At 42.0% G+C, this 22,757-nt stretch overlaps 1 protein-coding gene across 11 annotated transcripts in view; it reads right to left on the reverse strand.

The window, feature by feature from the left end:
- Positions 1-22,757, reverse strand: part of STN1 (STN1 subunit of CST complex) — a 65,938-nt gene that overhangs the window by 42,302 nt on the left and 879 nt on the right. For 7 of the 11 annotated variants that reach the window (XM_061403352.1, XM_061403357.1, XM_061403349.1 and 4 more), the window contains exons 2-7: positions 22,529-22,721; positions 15,665-15,760; positions 10,732-10,800; positions 5,340-5,504; positions 4,512-4,635; positions 3,059-3,233 (exon numbers count right to left, since the gene is read on the reverse strand). In XM_061403352.1, the coding sequence (XP_061259336.1) occupies positions 3,059-3,233; positions 4,512-4,635; positions 5,340-5,504; positions 10,732-10,800; positions 15,665-15,760; positions 22,529-22,721 (822 nt within the window). The remainder of the gene's footprint in view (positions 1-3,058; positions 3,234-4,511; positions 4,636-5,339; positions 5,505-10,731; positions 10,801-15,664; positions 15,761-22,528; positions 22,722-22,757) is intronic. The other 4 variants (XM_061403350.1, XM_061403356.1, XM_061403359.1 and 1 more) reach the window with 2 other exon arrangements.

Raw genomic sequence — 22,757 nt, forward strand, 5'->3', positions numbered from 1 at the left:
CACAAAAGGCTCTCTGTAAATATCAACAATGTGTGAAGCTTCCTTTCCAAAAACATTTGCCTCAGCTGACCTTGGGACATAATTCCCTGCTGGTTGTAAAGACATGGTCCCGAGGACAAAACCCCCAGTGGTCCTTGTAGCTAGTAGGTTTCCCTGGGCTGAGAGGTATGTCTTTCTTGTCTTTTTCTAAAGAGCAGTGACAGACTCATCCCATTCAGGAAATCGAAACTGCTCAGAAACAAAAACAGTGAGTGACTGGCTGAACGGGCTGAGCCTCCGCAGGCCTCTCCTCGTGGCGGGTCAGGAACTGGGTGGATCTCTGAAGTATATATATAGTCTTCATTCCCAAACAAACTCAACATTTATCCAGCTGTCAAAGAAACAATGGTTTTGCAAGTTTGCTTATCATGTTTCTGGATGTGCTAAGATGGGCCACCATGGAAAAAAAGAAAGGAGGAAAACGTTCAAAGCCACTCTTCCTACTTTCTCAAATATAACATGATCACAATGATTTTTTGTTGTTGTTGTTAAGCTTTCATCTGTATGACTACACAAAGTGCCAAAGGATCTAGGGTTTCACTGTCATTGTGAAGTGTCTTAGGTCTCCCAGGCTCTATTAAACAGAATTCAATGTCATGACACTGACCTCCCCAACCAGAGCCATGTGAGAGAATAATTCATAATTGATGGAAAAATAGCTTCCAGAGACAAAACAGAGATAGCGCCATATTCATTGCTTTTTAAACATACAGCACCAGGCAGGCACGGATTTCTGCTCTGAACATTTACAAAAAGATAATCATGCCAGAAGTCCCCTTTGGAATGTTCTGAATGGAGGGGCTTTCTAGTCCTCAGTTCTCCCCACTTAATTCTCGCAGAAGAGCTGGCTCACAGGAAGAATGTGGTCTTTGCTAAGCTTCAAAGTTCCCTTCTAAACATGCCAAGAGAGTGCTCTGAAGTCCTGGGAGGCCAAGTTGGCACTGAGCCTCCTCTAAATGATTAAGTGGGAGAAGGTCACTGGTGCTGTCAGTGGACAGCTGGGGAGCTAGCCCTGTGCAGAAGCCACGGCGGTGCAGAACAAAGCGGCCAGTCCTGAGCCACCCCACCTCGGTGTTTCCTGAAACGGTATCCCTCACCTCCGTGTATGAAACTGCGGATCACTGGGCATGCGGCCTGGTGCCAGGAAGCGATAATTAGGTTCATGAACGAAACTGAGAAGCAGTGGTCGCACTCAGAAGGTGGGGATGGGGACTTGGTATCTGTTCCACCAGAATGCTGTTGTTGATTAGTCGCTCAGTCGTGTCTGACTCTTTGCGACCCCGTGAACTGTAGCCTGCCAGGCTCCTCTGTCCATGGGATTTCCCAGGCAAGAATAATGGAGTGGGTTGCCATCTCCTTCTCCAGGGGATCCTCTGGACCCAGGGACTGAACCCACATCTCCTGAATTGGCAGGCGGATTCTTTACCACTGAGCCACCAGGGAAGCCCTCCATCGGAATGGTGAAGAATAATCATGTTACCTCGCAAGGGTTATTACGCCAGCCCTGCTGCTAATGACAAAAGACTAGAAAACTCTGAACAGTCCAGGAATGACCAGACCCCTTATGGTACACATAAGAAAATTCTGGTACACATAGTAAAAGATTATTATGGAGTGGCAAGTATGTTCACATGGCTGGGAAAAGGACCTATAAGACACACACACAATGAAAAGCTACGTAGATATAGTGTTTAGTAGGATACCGTTTGTGTAAAAGAAAGGATACAACTACTTCTAGTTTATATGTGCAGATTATCTGCAGAAGGATATTCATGAGACTAGTAGGGGCACTTGTTTCTAGAAAAAGGGGAGGAGGAAGGAGGATGGGAAAACTAGATACTTTCAGGGACTATTTGGATTTTTATTTTCTATTTATTTTTGTTGCTTGTCTCCTTTTATTTTTTGGCTATGCAGTGAGGCTTGTGGGATCTTGGCTTCCCAATTAGGGACTGAACCCAGGCACTCGGCAGAAAAAGCTCCCAAGCCCTAACCACTGGATTGCCAGGGGATTAATTCCTGGGCTACGTGAATTTTTAAAACCATTCATTGTTTCTATCAACAAATAACTGTGGAGAACATACTTTATGCCAGCTCTGTTCCAGGCCCCCTTCTAGACAGCAAAGAAAGAGACAGACAAAGCCTCTGCTCTTGGAGAACTTAAATTCTGGTGGAGGAATAGGCAGCCAAACAAATAAATACCAGTGTTATCAAGAGATGTGGAAACAGGGTGATAACATGGTGAGGAAGCTAATGGCTATTAAAGGAGAAGGTCAGGGAGGGCAAGAAGGTGACATTCAAGCAGAGATTATTCCTGGTGGAATAAATAAATACAAGTTGTGTTACAACAACGAAAAAATTGAGGAACTGTGCTGACATGGAAAGCCTAAAAGCAAAGTCTCAGATAATTTTTAATTCCAGGCCAATAAGTAAAGACCAAACAACTTGAGTTCACCCTATAACACTATGGGTGAAAAAACGGGGATAGCTCTTTCTAGGACAAATAAAAAATTATTTGAGTGTTCCTTAAAATTTTTGCTTATTAACCAGACTGAATACAACTTGTTCTTTATTCAAACTCCTAAGACAGGACAAGTTAATCTTATTATGGAGAAGAGAGAGCAAGTCATTAAAAACCTTGGTTGAAGTTCAAGAATCATCTTGTTGTTCAAAAAATAATTTTGCAAGAATAATCAGTTCTTCTCATCTATTTCCCCCTTCTTTGGCTCCTGCTGAAATTAAATGCCCATCTTAGTAAATACCAAGTACTATGAACCTTAGACTTTTTTTTTTTTTCCTACCCAAAGATTAAGCTTCATGAGATTAAGGAGGGGAAAAGGGCACGTCCATTCTCCTTTCAAATTCTCAGTGGTCAGTGACCTTTCCAGAACAGAATCAACATAACCTCTACACTCTGAGTACACCCTGTGAGTCTTAATGCCACAGTCATGTCTACCCACACTTTCCAGCTGCAGATCTGGGGCAGGGGCCTTGATTTCTCACGTGGGCATACCGCACTTACTTGCCCAGAGCAGGCGCTGTGAATCACAGGCTGGTTGGCAAGGGACAGAAGGGACTCCACAGTTTCCAACTCCTGCTGGTAAAAGCTTTGCACTCTGTTCTCCACAAGGAACTCTTTGGCCTTTTCACTCAGTAGACATGTGAGACTGTCAAGGTCCAGGGTGCCAGGATTGCTGCTGGGGGAAAGTTTCAACAAGACTTGCAGAAAACCATTATGTTTGTTCCTTCTGAACATGCATGAACCTGAAACGGGATCCCCAAGTGGCACAGTGGTAAAGAATCCACCTGCCAATGCAGGAGATGTGGGTTCGATCCCTGGGTTGGGAAGATCCCCTGCAGAAAGAAATGGCAACCCCCTCCAGTATTCTTGCCTAGGAAATCCCATGGACAGAGGAGCCTGGCGAGCTATAGTCCAGACGTTTGCAAAGAGTCTGATGTGACTGAGCACGCACACACACAAATGGCTAGCAAATGCCATGTTATAAGGATGTGTGTTTTTCACAAAAGGGGCAACGCATGCAGGGAACACTGCACGGTTGTTTATAACTATGAGGCAGCACTATGGGAACTGATATTCGTGATTGATTTAGAAAAAAATCAAGCTGAAGAACAGTATGTGAAGGACAGTGCCGTTTTTGTCAAGAAGCAAATGACAACCCACAACATATGCAGGTGGATACGCAGGCTTGTGTGTGCGCAGAACGAACAAGTCTAACAGGATACACGCTGCGACCCTGCACAGTGGTAACCTCTGGGGAATGGTACGGAGGCGGGAGACAGGAAAATGGAGAACTTCCACTGTTTACACAGGTCTCTAGTCTGGGGATTTTTTAAAGTAATTTTTTGGAATATGTAATCTGTAAGTAAGTTTATAAGATTAAAGGATACATGGTAAAGAGTTTCTTTTCCACCCTCCTCCCAGCCCCCCATCTACCCATCCCCAGCAGCCACTATGGTTATTTCTGTCTTCTCTGAGTTCTTTGAGGCACAGAGTTACAAACACACATATATTCTTACTCCTCCTGTTTATTTTTCCCTCCCTCAAAGAGAATCAACTCCTCTCTGGCTGAGGTATTGTTTCCTTGATCACAGTGAGCCTTGGTGCAGTTTTCTTCAGATTTCTTGGGGTTCATGGACCTTCTTGGATCATCTGTGAGTGTTCAGTTCTTATCAGACTTGGAAAATTTTCATCCGTGAATTTTTCAAATATTTTTCCCCTGCTCCCCACTCCACTCCTTCAGAGATTCCAATTACACATGTCTTTTCCTTCCCACCACCTCAGAACACCTGCACTGCTGCCTCCTTCACGTTACAGATGAGGACACGGAGGCATCTGGAGGGCGACAGACTTGCCCGGAGCCCCACAGGGAGGGAGTGGACGGCTCAGGCCCACCCCAGCATCTGGGATCCCACTGGCTGGCCCACACCCACAGCAGTCGCAGTCCATAACTTACCTCAGTGCCTCATCTTCCTTTAGGGCAGGGCTGTGGAAGGGCTGGTCATACACTTTCCTGTAGATGGCAGGCAGCTCCAGCATCCTTGCGATCTGAACGTTGCACACTGGGTCATCCACTTTATCTACGAGCCACGGAAACAACACTGAGATTAGTTCTTTCCCAAGTCCAGACTGCTGCTGGGGCAACAGTAAATGGGGCCCTTGGTGAGCCTTCTTCCTTATGGATGCCCAGGATCACACGGTCTAGAAGCACTAAATGGTCTCCGGCCATCCCATGAAAGGGGAGGCGATGCCCTGAGTGTCATAGACATGACCAGAGTAGACCAAGGCGAGGGAAAGCATACAGACATATTCACGCATCTGGTACAGTGGTGGATAACTGGGGCTGTCCTTGAGATTTCCAAGTGCAAACCAGCCAGATCAGTGCAAAGGGCATGGCTCAGATGACAAAGAACTGTCATGCTTCCGATTAGCTGACTTCCTCAGTGGTGCTCCAGAAATCTCCCGTCATTTTGAAGACTATGAACACTCTTCCCTAAATGGATTCATACTAAAAACTTCAAAGTATTTTACAGACTCTACTATGTTGTCCAAATAAAATGTCAGTCATATATGATAAATCACTTATTTTCTTTCCCAATTTATTTAAAATTACTTCTCTTAAAAATAAATAAATGCTGATTTTCTTAAGGAATCATGTTGCAAATACAATTTTTTTCATTAAAGCTTTTTATTTGAATTTTTCAGATTTGACTTTTTACTAAATGAGCTTACTGGACACACACACAAAATAACAAGCAATTGGGCAGAGATACTGTATGCTTACAATAAGTCGTGGCATGAATCTCTCGCTCTCCTCTGAACATGCGGATGTGGCCTCTGACCCGGATAATGTCCCCAATTTCTAACTTTGCTCTCTGTGCAATGGTCTCTTGCAGCTTCTTAAGCTGAGAGGTTAAGCTCAGCTCTCTTGCACTTGGAGTGGCTGTAGCTGTTGGGGTCAGAAGGAAAGAAGGAAATGTACAACACGATCACTCCACCATCTTTGGGAGAGAGCTTGGGGTAAGACAGGCACAAGACATCTATTTATTCTACTTCTGACTTGTTGCTCGACTGTAGGAAGTCTGGGGCATCCTTCAAAATCCTCTACTGAATAAAAGGCATAAGCTGTAATTATCCAAAGGTCTGGGTGACGGGAACAGAGTCTGGTGGGAGGCTGGACAACCCAGTGTCCAGTGTCTTCTTTCCTCCCCCAGCACCACCTGTGCAAAGGCCTGAGCTGAATTCTGTGTGAGTTCAGCTGGGTTTGGTGGCAATAGCTCTAAACAACCCTTGAAAGTGTCCTTGCAGGGAGACAGAATATTGGCCTGAGGGGAAAGGGGCCCAAGAGTCTCCATTTGCAGTTGTTTATGGGGAAGGCAAATCTGCCCAAGGCTGGTGTTCCATTGAGGTACTCAATACCCTAATCTCTCTCACTTCTCTTCTTTGTTGAGTAACTAGGCTGACTTCTTGCTCTCTCCTGCTCTCGCTCACTTACTTACACACACACACACACACACACACACACACACGAACACTCACTCACACCACTTAAAAACTATAAATTTAAGCAACTTCAAGAATTTGCCTGCCAATGCAGGAGATGCAAGAGACAGAGATTCTGTCCCTGCATCCGGAATATCCCCTGCATGAGGAAATGGCAACCCACTCCAGCATTCTTGCTTGGGAAATCCCATGGACAGAGGAACCTGGCGGGCTACCATCCATGGATTTGCAAAGAGTCAGACACAACTGAGTGACTGAGCAAGCAACTTTATGGTGAAAAGAACCCAATGCACATTCAATTCTAAATAATTTCCATCACTTGAATTTACTTCCAAAATGTATTAGTTAAATAATGAAAATAAGAACAGCCATGAATGTTCAGGTACTGCCAGTGCTGTTTTGAAGACTTTATAACCTATCAGCACATCTAATCCTCACAACCACTCTTATTTATTATTAGCCCTATTTTACTAATGAGGAAACTGAGTTACAGAGACATCAAACAACTTGCCCACTGTAAAACGACTGGTTAGCAACAAAGTTGGAGTGTGAACTCAGGCAGTCTCTAACCCCAGAGCCTTCCTGCTTATTCTTTATTCTCAGCTGCTTGCGCCATGAATGTACTCATATTTTCCATAGTTACAGCTAGTGTGTATAAACAATTTTGTGTTGTTTTCCTGTCTAGCATCACTTCAAATACACACATGTATCCACAGAATCTATACAATCCAGCATTTGAAATAACAACACAGCATTCTGGCATGTTCATACGCCACGGTTTTAGATAGTCTCATTAGATGTTTCCTCTTTCTGCTTTGGTAAATTTTTTTGTTTTGGTTTTTATCACTAGCCCTGTACAGGGCTTTGAGGTCAGCACTTAGGTAATGGAGTCAGACAGACCTGGCTTGAACGTCAGGTCACTTCCTGTTAGCTGTGCGACCTTGGGCAGGCTGCTTAACCTCACTGTGCCTGTTTCCTCAGTTCTGTTGTGGATGCCACAGTCCCTCTCGCACGTGGACTTGTGTGTGTGGTCTTAGTTAATCCTTACATCATGAGCTTAGCATAATGCCAGATCCACCACAGGAAACATTCAAAAAATGTCAGATACTTATGAAAAATGAACAATTAGGCCCTCAAAACAAAAATTTTGTTTCCCTTGGGGTCTTTCATTTTTACTGGATAGAAAAGGACAAACAGGTTTAGAGTTCATTGCATATTATCAGAATGTGTGTCAGAAAATAAACAAACAATCACCATTCTCTTTTTACAAAGTGTCACCAGCAAGGCATGTAGCCTTATGGCTCCTACACTGGCTTCAGTCATTTGGGTTTTTAACACCTTAAAAAATACATAATGATTCTATAGCATTTCATTTGCTTTTAAATTGCCAGACAATTTGTTTTTATATAAGATGATCTACTCTCTGCATTTCTTTATGCATAAGCCCTTCATGTCTTGTGAACATTTTATGTTTATTTCTGAAAAAAATGCAGGGAAGCTTTATCAATAATGGTGATTACATCCCTTCTCCACATTCCAGTGCTTTTTTTTTTTTATGTTTATTTGATTTCATTTTCATACATACAAGTTTGAAAAAAAATCATTTAATCTATCTCTTGTCACCAGTGATAGCTTTCTTTGCTGTAACAGCTAAACATATATAAGAGCTTAACATAGATAGCCCCGTACTTATTGTGATAAATACGTAACTCTATCTTCTTCGGGTTATTTTATGTAAGTTGCAAGACAGTGGTCACAGTTACCTCTTTTTAAATATTGTTATCAACCTAAACCAACAACATTTGTTAAATGCTTACTTATTTCCTATTGTTGTATTATTTCTGCTTTGTCATATACTAGGGTTCCTGTAATGGAATGAATAATAGTCTATTGACCAAATTTTCTGCTTTTTAATCTAATACAACTGAGATAACCGTGGCTCTGTAACATACAAAGGCACTACTTTTCTTTTAATACACTGACTATACTAAGGGAAAAAGCAACCCAAAGAGCTCGGAGAACTCTTGTAGACCAGTAACCAGTAGCTTGGAATCTAGACACAATCAGCTTAATGTAACTCGACTTACTGGGTTTCTTCAGAAAATACCCGAGTTATTACTTTTTAAAAGGTTATTCTGTCTGGGTTCCTATCTTTAAGTCCTCTTCTATTTAGGCTGAATTTTAAACATATTTATAAATTTCACTGCCATGATTCAGACGTTATAGGTAATAATAAATGATTTGTATAGCACTGCTGAAATGATCAGACTGAGAGCTAGTCTGAGAAAAAGAGGCTCAGCTTTCATTTAAAGGGTGAACCAAACTGCTGAAAGAACGGCTCAAGCTGTGTAATTTAATGAGTATAATGAGATGGCTGGAGCCTGACAATTTCATTTTAAGTAGCCTATTCCACTCCGAAAGATAAATCCCCTTTAAAATTCTAATATTAAATGCCAAGCTTTCTTAACTTTTCTCATAAGCTGAGTCCAAATGGTACATTCAATGTGACATTTATAAGAGTTAATATTATATTTTTACATTGATACCAACTGGAACATGATTTTTGACTTAGACTAAATTTTGTTTAAAAAAATTAGTCTTCAATGGCCACTTTCCAGCAGAAAGCTTTAAAACTGAGGGCAATTAAATTAAAAGGAGAGAATGGGCTAGTTGGGAACAATTTTAAAATATCACTTCGTATATAACATGATGAGGATCACTTTCAGGCTTTCTCCTTGTACATTTACCCTCACTTTTATTCTCAAAGCAATTTCTAATTAAGGCTACCAACTGTGACTACTCATCTATTGGTCTACTTACAGTTATTTTTAAAATCTCACTTTCAGTATTAATAGACATTTTATCTTAAAAGTTACTAAGAGTTACATAATATATCTGATGATATCATTTTTTTTTTTTTAAAGAGTTGATTTTTAAAATGAAAACAATGTCTAAAAACAGCAGTGTATCAATGACAGCCCATGGACCAAATCCATCCACAATCTGTTTTTATAAATAAAGTTTTATTGAAACACAACCATGACCCTTTGTTTATGTACTGCCTGTAGTCACTTTGGTGTTACAATGGTGATGCTGAATGGTTGAGATGCAGACTATGGGGCCCACAAAGCAGAACACAATTATTGTCTGGCCCCGTATAGGAAAAGCATGCTGACCCTCAATCTAAAGACAGCACATTGAAACTACCCCTTCTGATTGAAGACCGTGTCAATACAACCACAAACCTGAAAGTAATTTTAATACCCTGGACATACATGAAAATTCAAATATATGATTATTTCATAGGTTTATTTCATACCTTGTGACGTATCTGCATAAAAAGCTGTTGTCTCCCTTCATTTTTTTTTTTTAATCTACAAAGCTTCCTCAGCTTAGTAGTACCACTGATACCAATGTTCCCAAATTAGGAAATGGGAATATCAAAGTGATATGAAAACAATGGCCAAATTCTAAATGTAAATACATCCAAAAATTAAGCAAAGGAGCATCCTTACTGGTCAGTAGAGTCAAAGTAGGGAGATGAGATTCTAACAGGTAATGTCAGGGGAAAAAAAGAGAAAAAACTACTCCAAGTGTTATACATTCTCACCATGTATAACAGAAGGACATAGATAGTACATGTTAGATATCAGAGCTGGCAATATTTATTGAATAACCCCAGTGTACATGGCACTATACTGCCTATGCTGCAAAAAGAGAGATATAAGAAATAAGCGAAATTTCCATCGCTTCTCTAGAACCAAAAATGATCACCACTATTGTACAATACATGTATTTTTTTAATATTATGAATTTAAGCAGCTCATAAACTACCTAAGGACTACTAAAACATATTCAACAAATTCCAAAAGATGTTTCAGTTATAGCCAATGAGTTCAATACAATTTTAAAGTTCTTCTTTAGTTTGTATTATTTAATGGCTAACTTCAAAGGAATCCTATCTTACCTTCTCATCAGTCTCAGAACTCCTGGCATGTCTGTATGAATAAGCTAGAGATTTCAGAAAATCCAGATCATGCTAACATAGAAGCTAGTGGCAACCATATCAGGGCAAAGGCTTTCAAAAGAGCATTGGTCAAATGATACATCCAGATCAAGGGGATTCTCACTTGATCAGCAATTAGGCTAAACCATCTTGACTTTTATAATAACTGGATGGTAAAAATGAAATGCTGAAACTTCTAGTTATCTATTTACATTCCTATAGGCTTAGGAGGAAGTGAGCATCAAAGAAATGGAAGCAAGAAAAGCAATGGGCTCCCCTATATCAGTTTACAGAGCAGCCAAAGTTCTGGGTATAGTGCTTCAAGTTATCAGTGTAATTCACCAATGGATAAATATGAAAATTAGCACTACCGCTGTTCACCTGAGCTAGCTTGAGTTACATCTGTTGGCCAGCTGTAAAAGTAAAGTGAAGTGAAGTGAAAGTCACTTAGTCGTGTCTGACTCTTTGTGACCCCATGGACTATATGGACTATACAGTCCGTGGAATTCTCCAGGCCAGAATACTGGAGTGGGTAGCCTTTCCTTCTGTAGAGGATCTTCCCAACCCAGGGATCAAACCCAGGTCTCCCATGTTGCAGGCAGATTCTCTACCAGCTGAGCCACCAGGGAAGCCCCGTAAAGTAAAGAAGCATGGCAAATAAAATTACCTGATGAGGATTTGGTATTATTCAGCCTTTTCCAGCAGATGCAGTTTATAACTCCAGTGCTATCATCCACTGCAATAGAAGTGTCAAAGAGTAAACAGAGACGTGGGCCACTACAGTGTGCAATAGCAGCACACTGCTACTGCATCCAGCCAAACTAAAAGATGACATTTTTCAACAGCCTGGTTAGGCAAATCCCTGATCAAACTTTTTTTCCACCCTTAGAAATAACTGCTTACCACACCCCAGTGGGAACTGATTCTCTGGAATGTCAATGTAATACATGAGCCCAGCAGAATGTAGTCAACGTTTCTCTTGCCCTATCTCAAGGGTATTAACTTCTGCCCAGGCCTTATCACTGCAGGGGATGTAAGGAAAGCTAAACATATCACAGACAGCCATGTTTTACTTTCATGATACAACATAATTATATCTTGGTCACACAAACAGTACTGGTCTGGCTTATTTTATCCACAGTGCAAAAGAAAAATAAAAGAATTTCCATTGTACTTGGATTTATAACTGCAGAGAAATTTAGAGATGTTTGATCAGGGATGGTAAGTGTTTCTCTTTGCCTAATTTCTGACAATCTCAGAACAGAGACGGATCAATAAGGGGTCATTGGGCTTAATGATTTTTTTAAAAAAACCAACAGCTAGACTGTTATAAAAGCACACTATGTAATACAGAAGAAATACATGGCAAAATCTTTTTATTGCTGGTTTAAATCTGTGTTTAAATCTGGTTTAACGCAGAATCTGAGAAGACTTCTTAAACTAAAATAAATTCTAGATGGATTTTATTTTATTAAATATAATACAGGTAAACTTCAGAAGATGAGAAGAAAATATGGGTGAATACTTTCAACCCTGGACTTAGAGTTGGTGGGGGGAAGACTACTTTAAGCAGACCTGAAAATCAGAATTCATTAAAAAAAAAAATCTGATATATTTGAACAACTAAAAACTAATTCTGTATAGCAATTTTACAAATGATGGGGTTAATATCTTAATATATAAAGAACTCACAGAAACTAATAAGGAAAAGATCAAGACTATAAGAGAAAAGGTGGCAAAGAAAAAAAATATGCCATTCATGGAAGGTATAAAAGTGACCAACAGACATATGTCAGTATGCTAAATCACTAGTTACCAGAAAAAAAGAAGAAAATTTAAATGATTTCTCAGATACTAGAATGACAAATATTAAAAATACTGATACCCTCACATGCTGTTAGTAGGAATGTAAATTCACACCAAATTTCTAAAGATTAAGTTTGGAAATATGTATCAAATTTTGAAGTGTTTATATTCTCTTAGTACTTACTTCTGTAATTTATGATGATGAGAACAACAAAACAAATATACACAGATACATACATCTTATATAAAGCTATTCATTGTAAGATCGTTTACAGTACTGAAAGCTGGAAACAACCTAAATGTTTGTAAATATCTAACTGGTTAAATGGCTACAGTCCATAAGGTCGCAAAGAGCTGGACAGGACTGAGCACACACACACTGGTTAAATAAATGACAACGGAGTGATGGACGAGAATACAAAGCACAGTGAAGATCTACAGTCACTGCGGGCTTCCCTGGTGGCTCAGCTGGTAGAGAATCTGCCCGCAACGCGGGAGACCTGGGTTTGATCCCTGGGTTGGGAAGATCCTCTGCAGAAGGAAAGGCTACCCACTCCAGTATTCTGGCCTGGAGAATTCCATGGACTGTACAGTCCATGGGATCGCAAAGAGTTGGACCCAACTGAGTGCCTTTCAGTTTCACAGTCACTGTTAAAAGTTATCTCATTGTAAAATAGAAATGATATGCTAAGTCGCTTCAGTCGTGTCCAACTCTGTGCGACCCCATAGACAGCAGCCCAGAAATGATATATATATAGACATATATGTCTTATATGTAATCTAATTTGCATAAAATATTAGTCTGTTTTGATAGAAATGATCTTAAGACACTAAAATATTTATGGAAGTTTCTTTTGGAGAATATAGAAGGAACCCCAAAGTCAATGTATACATTGACTGTAAGCTTAATTTCAGGAATATTAAAATGAGAAAGAAATATGCATAATAGCAATGAGGAAAGAAGGTATATCTATGTCTCTTCATACTGTGCTCAGTCATGTCTGACTCTTTGTGGTCCCATGGATTGTAGCCTGCCAGGCTCCTCTGTCCGTGGAATTTTCCAGGCAAGAATACCGGAATGGGTTGCCACTTCCTATTCCAGGGGATATTCCTGACCCAGGGATCAAACCCGTGTCTCTCATGTCTCCTTCATTGGCAGGTAGATTCTTCACCACTAGCGCCACCTGGGAAGCCCCATTTCTTCATATTAGGAACATGTTAAAAATATAGGAAGGATGTTCACCCAAACACTGACACTGTTTTTGCCTGATTGATAGATTTTCACAGGAATTTTATGAAAATTTATTAAAATTTTCTCTGGCTTTAAATTTTATCTTATAATGAGTATCATTTTAAGAAGCAAAAAAAAAAAAAATCAATAAAATGTATGACGCTTCTAGGCAACACTACTTTTCTGGCCAGTTTAAAACTCTTGATTTACCATGTTAAGTAAAAAAATATTAGCACCCAAGCATTTGTCCTAGAAAACGTGAGGTCATTCTGGTCTTAACTATAGTCTCCCTGGATTCTAGGTCTGAGCTTGAGTTGCTGCCAGGTGCTGGTGTGCTCAGGATCCCCCCACCAAGCTCTCTGACTTCCTGGTTTGTAACCTCTCCTGGCAGACCCTGTCCCGACGCCCTGAGGTCTCACTGCTGGAAGGCCCTAGAAGGGGAGCGTCCCTGCAGTGCTGGGCAGTCCTCCCACACTGGGCGCCATGACCTGGGCTGCTGACCTTTTGTTTCAGCCATGGGAAGAATCGGGCTAAGCAGGAAGCAAATCTAGCATATAGGAGTGGGGTGAGTCAGGAGGAACAAACAGGACCTGGGACAGCAGGAGTGGCCGCCTGGCAGGTAGCCCGAGAGCCAAGCTGGGCCTAAGAGTGTCAGGGAGTGTGTAGCTCTCTCTTGAGCAGGCCTCACGAGAATTAAAGTCGCAGAAGTGTTTCTACTCTCAACTTTCAAATGCTTTTCATGTCCCCACAAACCACAAATGTGTCACACTCTCACGATATCCAGTCTAAGAGAAAGGGTTATTGGGGAAGAGGCAGCCATATCATCTTCATCTTTTCATAATGAGAAAAGGGGTTAGATGAAGCCCTTTTAGGTCAGAGACATTATATCTGGCCTGGTTCTAGAGCCAGGACTAATGTCCTCAAATAGCCACATTTTGATCTAAAAATCAGAAAATTAAAAACCAGATGCAAGGACTTCACTGGTGGCCCAGTGGTTAGATCTTCACGGTCCCAAGCAGAGGGCCTGGGTTGTTTGATCCCTGGTCAGGAAACTAGATCCCACATGCCATAACTAAAAAAAAAAAAAAAATCCTGTATGCTGCAAATAAGACCTAAGCCAAATAAACAAGTTAAAAAAAAAAAAAAAAGGTGCAGCTGATCTTTTGGGGGGAGGGGTGTAGGAGAGAAAAAAACCACATTTGAGTTATACAGAGACTACAAGAACACTGGAGTCAGTAAAGAGATTGGATCATCAGTGGAACCTTGAACAAATAACTGAGCTTTAGTTTTCTCGTCTATAAGATGGCAATAATATTTGTCCTTTCGACTTCAAAAGATTAGGAGGAGAACAACATGAAATTATGCATGTAGAAGTGCTCTGTAAACTGAAAAATACTAATATTTCATCACTGGTACTTGGAGAGGAAGTACTATAACGTCTTACAGATAAGGTAGTAGCCAGTAGTTGAGAATGCTACAGGAACTTGGTGAATGTTTATTGAACTGTCTGGAGAAAAAGAGAACCAGTATCTTTGGTAAAATAAGGCACAGAAGAGATCCAGGATGGGGATATATGACACGATGATCTATTTTAGAGTTTAAAAAAATATATGTAGGCTGGGAAAAAGCAGAGGGTGTGAGAAATCTCCCCTCTCACATGTCATAAGCACAAGACAATCATCCCCAGGAAAATGAATATGTGTTGGAGAAACTGTATCTGTAAATTATCAACCAAACACAGATAGTCAAGGGGATGTTCTTGGTCACCTAGTTCAACTACCTTCTGTTTTTCCCCCAAGTAGAACAAGAATGCAAATCCAAGTCAGTACAACAAAAAGTGACAAAGTCAATTATAGCAAAGGTTTGGAATTCAAAGTTAAGGTTCCCACAAAACATTTAGCTTGGCCTCTTAACTATGAGAATTGTAGGCAATATACTAAAACGATGACATTAAATTCAATGAAAAAAAAAAAACCAAGACCAGTGACACTAAATCATATTCTAACAATTTGCTGGTGTTCAAACTATATAGAAACCCTTTATTTAGTTTCTGTCATCGTAAGGGAAGGGAAATTTTCTGATATTCTTTACACCTTTGGGTACCAAAATGTTTTTTTTAAAAACTGTTTTGGATATAAATCTTGTAAATTATTTTTCCATCTGTCCCCTCTTCTTTAAGTTTACTTTAATGTTAGTCTGGCCTTCTTACTTTAAAGGTTATCAATATAAACGTATACTACCATCGTCTGCTATTTATAGCTATGCCCTAGGTATCAGGTGTCTGGCCCTGATCAGCCAGTGACCCTGGACTGCATTTTACGTCTTCTGTCTCCCAGCTCCCAACAACTGTCACCTGACAGCATTCGTCAGTATCATTCCTACCTGTTGCTTCATTTGACACTTAGTCCATGTTGGTGGCTGCAAATGGTTCCCATTAGGGGCCAAGTACATAAGAGTTTGTGAGAGACCTCCTGCTCTGAAAGGCTGGGGTTTCTTTAGATTCAATGTCCAGCTAAGTATGGTCCTTCCGCATAAACTCAATGCCAGACAAAATTGTTCTTACCTCCGTAACTGTAGAATGCATCTTTTTCTCGCACTCCAATCACGGTTCCTAAGATATCCACCTGTTTTATTGGATGCCCATTGTAAAAAAATACACCTGAAATTAAAGGGAAGAAGAAGGCAAAGTCCATATAATGTATGATGACGTTTTCTGCTTCAGTAAATGTTAACTGTGTCAGAAACTCAATGGCATGCTGCTTGCTAAAATTTCAGACGGATCGGCTATTGACCAATGCCAAGCCCTAAGAAATGCAGATGTCTTTTCCTCAAGGGTTATAAGTGAAAGTTTGGTTTTTAAGAAGCTCGAGCGAGTACAGAAGAGAGAAAACCAATACTGCTAACTACATCTGGTTAATCTCTCCACCTGTGACAATGAAATGCACCTCCCTGTAGAACTCTCATAAGGGGCATAAAGACAGCCATGGTATTATGAGACCTGACACAGTACTTATATTTTGAGGGACTGGAAAAGGAAAGAGAGAGCAAACCACGAGAAAGGCTTCTTTGGCTTTTATAGGAAACCAGTCATCATTTCTACGAATTAGCAGGTTTTTTTTTTTTAAAGAAAAAGAGACAATAATTAGGTTACAAAACATGACCCTTTGGGGCCAGCAGATTACAACTCAAAAACTTCTCTTTTAAAAATTCTACTTCCAAAACTTAGGCAACAGACAGATGCCAGCAGGCAGGTTCCCCCCAGAGGAGAAACCTGAGAGGGAGAACCCTACCCACCAACAACCAGAGGCCTTTTCTGGACTCAGTGACAGAGACGGAACAGAGAGGGGGACTCCTGGCACTGGTGAGTCCCCTGTTCCCACCTGAGGCCCCAGTGCTGCCCCACCTCCTGGGAAACCCCCAACATCCTTACCTGAACTGCCTATTTGAGCTTAAGCTACCTGCACTGGGTTCTGGGGATTAAAATCTTTCCCAGCGTTTTTTTTTCCCCTCCCTATGAGGACTGAATTCTTTACTTTCAGAAAGAGGCTATAAACGGTGACTTCCTTTTCAAATACATACATGAACTGTAAACAAAGACTCAGTTATCACTCAGTTATCAGCATTTGGCCACCCTCACCCTCTCTGGTTCTTGCCAAGCCTGCTCAGAGCTTATCTTTTCCACATCGTCTGTGGGGAGGGGGCCCTGCACTGAACCCTGAAGCCCTTCAGAAACCACCAGAATGACTTTGCTGATGGTTCTCTTGTTTCCCACATGGATACAGGGGCTGGGAACCTGTCACCTGTGGTTCAGTCCCCAGGTGGGAGATGGACAAGGAGACTCTGAGCCTCAGTCAGCCTGCGATTTTAGGAGAGGGGGACATGGTTTGAAGGTGTCAAATTTAGCCGAAAGAAGGGCCATCTCCCTAGCAGAGGCAGACTTCTAAAGATGACTTAGCAGACTGGAGAGCCTGTGCAGAGGGCAACCTTGGGGGCCAAGAGCTGAAGTGTCGGGGCCACATGGGCTAAGGAGCCTGGATCCCTGCGTCACTCCTGGAACAGAGTCGCTTCCTCTAGGAACATCTGGATTGAACAGGGTTGAACTGACTCCGTGGAAAATCCACGAAATCTCCAGAGTAGGGCTGTACTTGAATGACTTCTGAGTTCTTACCATTGAAATCCAGTGATGAGCTGCGGGGAGACCCTCAGTCCCCCGGCCCTGCCTGCCTGCACTGACCAGACACAGAGGAGAGAGTGAGCCTTCAGAGGGAGCCAGGTCCCACAGGACCTTTGCTGGCAGGCTCAGGCTTCCTGTGGCAGAAGGGAAGTTTAAATGAGGGCGTGGGGCATGGCGTTCTCGGCACCACCCCCGTGCCAGGACATGCTCACACGCAGACAGGGGCCATGGCGGCAGACCTTGCTTTCATCCAGCTTTGCTGTAGGGCTGGATGGGGGTGATGGTGACCCAAGTTCCAGACTGGTCTCTGGCTGTGGTCAGCCCTTTCTGCTTCCCCAAATGCCCTGAACTTTCTATTTGAGTACTGAGCAGAGCTAACTTAGGGAGAACTCTCTTTTAGAACCTGACTGGCCTCTCCCTCCCCCAACCTAACTGAAGGTCGGTCCAGGTTGTCAGGCTTTAGAAATGGTGCGCTCCTGGTGCCATCAGAGATGCAACAGCCCACCGGGCTCTATGTGGTTGGCTGTGGCTCCCAGGACACCAGCAGTTAAGGGCAGAGCCATGGAGCCTTGTGGACCCCTGGAGGGCCTGCTGCCTGGCCCTGAAATGTCTTTCCAGCACCTTGAAGCCACGAAGGCTTGAAACAAGCCCCAGGACTCTTTGGGTCTTCCTGGGATAACCTGGTATGTACTGCTATGGTGGTTTTTATAACGAAGAGTGGATATATTTTAAGAAGGGGAGAAGCGCCAGCCAAAAGGTGTTCCACCTGGGCTGAAGTACACGGAAAAGCCAAGTACATGGAGTATACAGGATTGATGACACAAAGCCAACCAAGTCCTCAAGTTACCTGTGGTGGATGCCAGTCCTCTGACATTACCAACTCTGCATGGGGCAACACTTAAAAAATATCTGAACAGGTAGGCTTTCTTGAAAACAGATTGAAAAGAGAGCCCCCTAAACTTTCACCTCATAGACTGTCAATGCTTGTCTTCAAGGCCAAAGTCACTCAAAGATGCAAAATAACAAGGAAAAACATACAAGCAAGATAGAACAGTGAAGGACACATATAGCAGAAAATAACAGATGATTTGACTAAAATCATTCAGAGAAAATTGTTTGAAGAGGGAATACACTGCTTGGAAGTAGAGAAGGAAGTTCCCCCAGTGCATAGAAACTCAGATGATAGACTTCAGAAGCACAACCTCCACAAGGAGGAGGACATTGAAAAAGCAATGGAGAGAGCCACTTCCTTCTCTCAATACCAAGTCTCTTCTGTGAGAAAAGGAAGTTGGATGGCAGCTCCACGGACAGAGAGAAAGCCTGAGGAGCAAAGAAAAGAAAACCACCACCACAACAGATACTGGCTGACAATGAGTTTAACCTGCAGCCTTTGTGAAGTGGGCCTTTCACTCCTGGTGCCTTTGCTCCACATGCGGCTCCCAGAGCCCCAACCACCTCAGGGGATCCATTGCCTGGATCGTCAGGTCCCAGGAAGGAGGACGGTCATGCTGGGAGGGCTCAGGGACCCAGGGTCACAGGCAGCTTTGATTCAGCTTTCACAGCAGTGACCTGAACAGCCACACCCACTGCGAGACATCGGCCTTTATTCTCTTTCTTAAAAGCAACTTTGATTTATTTGTTGGTCTTGTTGTTGTTGTTCAGTCACTCAATAGTGTCTGGCTCTTTGAGACCCCCGTGGACTGCTGCACGCCAGGCTTCAACTCCCAGAGTTAACTCACGTCCATTGAGTTGATCTAACTCCTTTTATTTAATTGATGCTACAAACACTCTTCCCCAGTGGCTCAGACGGTAAAGCGTCTGCCTAAGGTGCGGGAGACCCGGGTTCAATCCCTGGGTCGGGAAGATCTCCTGGAGAAGGAAATGGCAACCCACCGCAGTACTCTTGCCTGGAAAATCCTATGGACAGAGGAGCCTGGTAGGCTACAGTCCATGGGGTCACAAAGAGTCAGACACGACTGAGTGACTTCACTTCACAGATACTCTTACTGAAGTCTGATAGCATTAAGATGCCTAAGATAATATTTTTTTAAATACATTATTCATTTAATATAATTCTTATAAATACATTATATCCATGTCATTGGGTCCTCTACAATTAGATAATATAAGCATCGTATTTTGATTCAAATAAAAGAGTCTCTATTATTTTATCCCATCAGTAAAGCTTGATATAGATAAGGAAATTCAGAATAATAAAGACCATTTCTGTATGCTATGAGCTGTAACAAACCAAATCAAACCAAACCAAAACCCCAAACCTAAGCATCATCACCACCATAGTCAAACTTCAGGACATCCTGTTAGTTTAACGCTAAATTCATAGGTTAATTTAGGGGAGCTGACAATTGGCAACCATTTTGCAAGGCAATTCTGATGCTGACTAGCCAGAGTAAAGTTGAACTTCCCAGGATAAGGGCAGAGTCTCTCATAAGAGACTCGTACTTCAGGCACCAGCCCCAAGTTTGAGGCTCCTCAGGCCATGCACACTTCTGACAACTGGCTACAAACACCCTCCACAGCAAACTCAGGTCTGATACTTTCATACAATGACACACGGGACTCGGGAAGGTGCTATACTTAAGACTATAGTTTTATAATGAAGGGGACAAACCGGGACCAGCCAAAGGAAGAGATACATTGGACAAGGTCTGGGAGAGACTAAGCATAAGACTGCCGGGTCCTCAGGACACATCGCCTTCACACATTGATGTAGGATTACCAACCAGGAAAGCTCACCCAAGCCTCAAGGTCCAGAGTCTTAATGAGGATTTCATTACACAAGCGAGACTGACTCAATCACTGCCCACTTGACAACTCCATCGCCAGTCCCCCTCCCCTCCCACAGGGTTGGATTGATGTCACCTGGCTCAAAACCAACCCTCTTAATCACTGGTTGGTTTTTCAGGCCTGAAAGGCCCCCACCCTGAAACTACCTAGGGGCCCAGCAGGAGGTTTCTCATTAGCATAAAATCAGATGTGGTTCAAGGAGTCTACCATGAATAACAAACACACTATCATTCCAGAAATCCAAAGATCTTCCAGGAGCCTCCCACAAAAGCCACCCGAATTCTTCATTATACATTTGTTTCTTTTTTTGAAGTCGTTTTTTGGTTAACTTTTGTTATTTTAAAATATTCTTTGCTGTTTAAGCATTTCTAAATTTTATGCGGTCAAAATAAAAGTTTTTTTCTTTATGACAACCAAACCAAACACAACAACAGCAAAACAACACAAAACTAAAACCTAGACTAGTAGTTACTTCCCACCCTTCAGGATGCTACAGTCTATAGAAGATCACTCTATGAAATTAGTTAATGACTTCTTCAACCATGAAGTTTTGAAACCAAGCTGGTTGGTTTGAACACCAACCATGAAGTTTTGAAACCAAGCAGGGCCCTGCAGGGGCTCTCCTGGGTACAAAAGCATTTCTGTGTCTGTGTCGATTTTTTTTTTTTGTAGAAAAAAAGGTTTCAGCCTCTTAGACCTTCCCTGAGTTCCAAAGGGCAGATTCAAGCAGTTACTAATTAAGGGAGTGGGGGATGCAGAAGCAAAGCCCAAGCAGTCAAGAAACAATAGTGCCTCAAACAAAACAGACTCCCAGTTCCCCCTTAAGGGGAATACCTAACAACCTGATTCACACCTTTGAGTTCTTCTGCAGGCACTAAGAACCCCCACCCAGGATGATGGTAACTACAAGCTGAGTGCCCAGACTGGTCAAAACCAGGAGACTGACGATTGCGATTCCGGTAATAGCAGCCTGTTACCTGACCACCAACCAATCAGAAGAAAGGCATACACCCCGTAGCCCTCATTCCAAATATTGCTTTTCAAAACTCTTCCCTGAAAACCACGAAGGGAGTTCAGGTTTTCTGAGCCTGAGATGCCTGTTCTCCTTGCCTTGGCCCTTACAATAAACCTTTCTCTGCTCCAAACCCCAACATTTTGGTTTCTTTGGTCTTGCTGTGCAAGTGGCACACAAACCTGGGTTTGGCAACAGTTTCGTTTTAAAAATGACATCTGAAACATTGCCACCAGTGACTGGGAGCAGTTTTCCATGATGTGTTAATACATTATAAAGTCCTTCACCCACAGGAAGAGTTTGGCCCCTGTCATGTCCCTGATACTTCCTTGAGCACCTACAGAAGACCTTTAAGCAAGACTGGCATCTGGTGTGAATTAATTTCTTCCCAAGGAGATGAGTTATGAAGAATACCAGACTGGTCTGAGAAACAGACAACAGAGAGGAAGGACGGCTGCCTTCCAAGGAAAAAACCAGATCATCTCCAACAATACTTAGAAAATAAAGGTGTGGTGAAAAAAATCTGTACAAAAGCCTTTGGTATAAGGTCATCCAAATATATTGGTAATGAGGATGGGAAACACACAAAACATGGTCTCATTAAAATTGTACATAGTTGAGATTCTTAACCACTTCTGACTCATAGCTTGCTATTCATTCAAAATAGCAAAGAGAGTTTAATCAAACTTCTCAGATAGCATAATAAACATGTGAAGATTCATCCACAGCTATGTGAATTACTTATTATCCTAAACTGTATTTGCTATACTTGGAGGTATGAAGATCCTACCTTTAGCGACCACCACTCTGATTTTAAAAATGATTTCTAACTTTATAATGCTTTGTTGCTCCAGTTACTATGATTCGAGAGCCCATTAGAGGCCAGGCACTGTTTAAGAGCTGGAATTACATAGATGAACAAGGCAGATGATGTCTTTCCTCTTGGGGAGTTTATATTATTTTGATTCTGATCTTGATTCTGATCTATTCAAACAAAACCAAACTCCACAAGAAAATCAGGCACAGTTAATCCTCTCTTTACAAAGAAAACTCTTAAGCTTTACAGGTGAGTCACATACCCATACCCAGGCCAGGTAAGTGGTTAGAAAAAGAAGCAAGGCCTAAGTTTTCTACCACAAACAGGTCCAGAGAAAAACAACTGAGCATTTTTAAATATGAAAGACCTCAAACCCAAGTAAAAACATTCTTCAGTACAAAGTTACTGCCCCAAACATCTATTTAAAAAAGATTTAGATTGTTTTGAACTTGCACAGAAATGAACTTGTCTAAGGATGCAGGTTAGGTCAGTTTCAAAGCTGCAACTGGAAAGGTTCTTCTAAGCCCCTAAGCCCCAAATTTCTGCAGCTTTGGGGGAAGGAAGGGTGGGGTACAGATGCAGCCCAGAGTAGCCACCTGGGTGACCAGCCACATACCTTGTACCTGGCCAGACTCCTTCAAGTCCAGGATGTCCCTGATGTAGAGTTTTGCAAAGGCTAGAAACACAGGATCCAAACCCCACAAGAGGGAAGGAGTTTCGTCTTCACACTGGCTGGAGTTAGACTCCATCTGGAGACTGGGCTGTGGCTTCCAGCCAGCCCTGAAAAGCTCAGCATCTAGAGCCCAGATCTAGATGGGAGACAAAAACCAGGACGCAAAGCTGGT

Source organism: Bos javanicus, chromosome 26 (assembly GCF_032452875.1).
Source record: "Bos javanicus breed banteng chromosome 26, ARS-OSU_banteng_1.0, whole genome shotgun sequence".
NCBI lineage: Eukaryota > Metazoa > Chordata > Mammalia > Artiodactyla > Bovidae > Bos > Bos javanicus.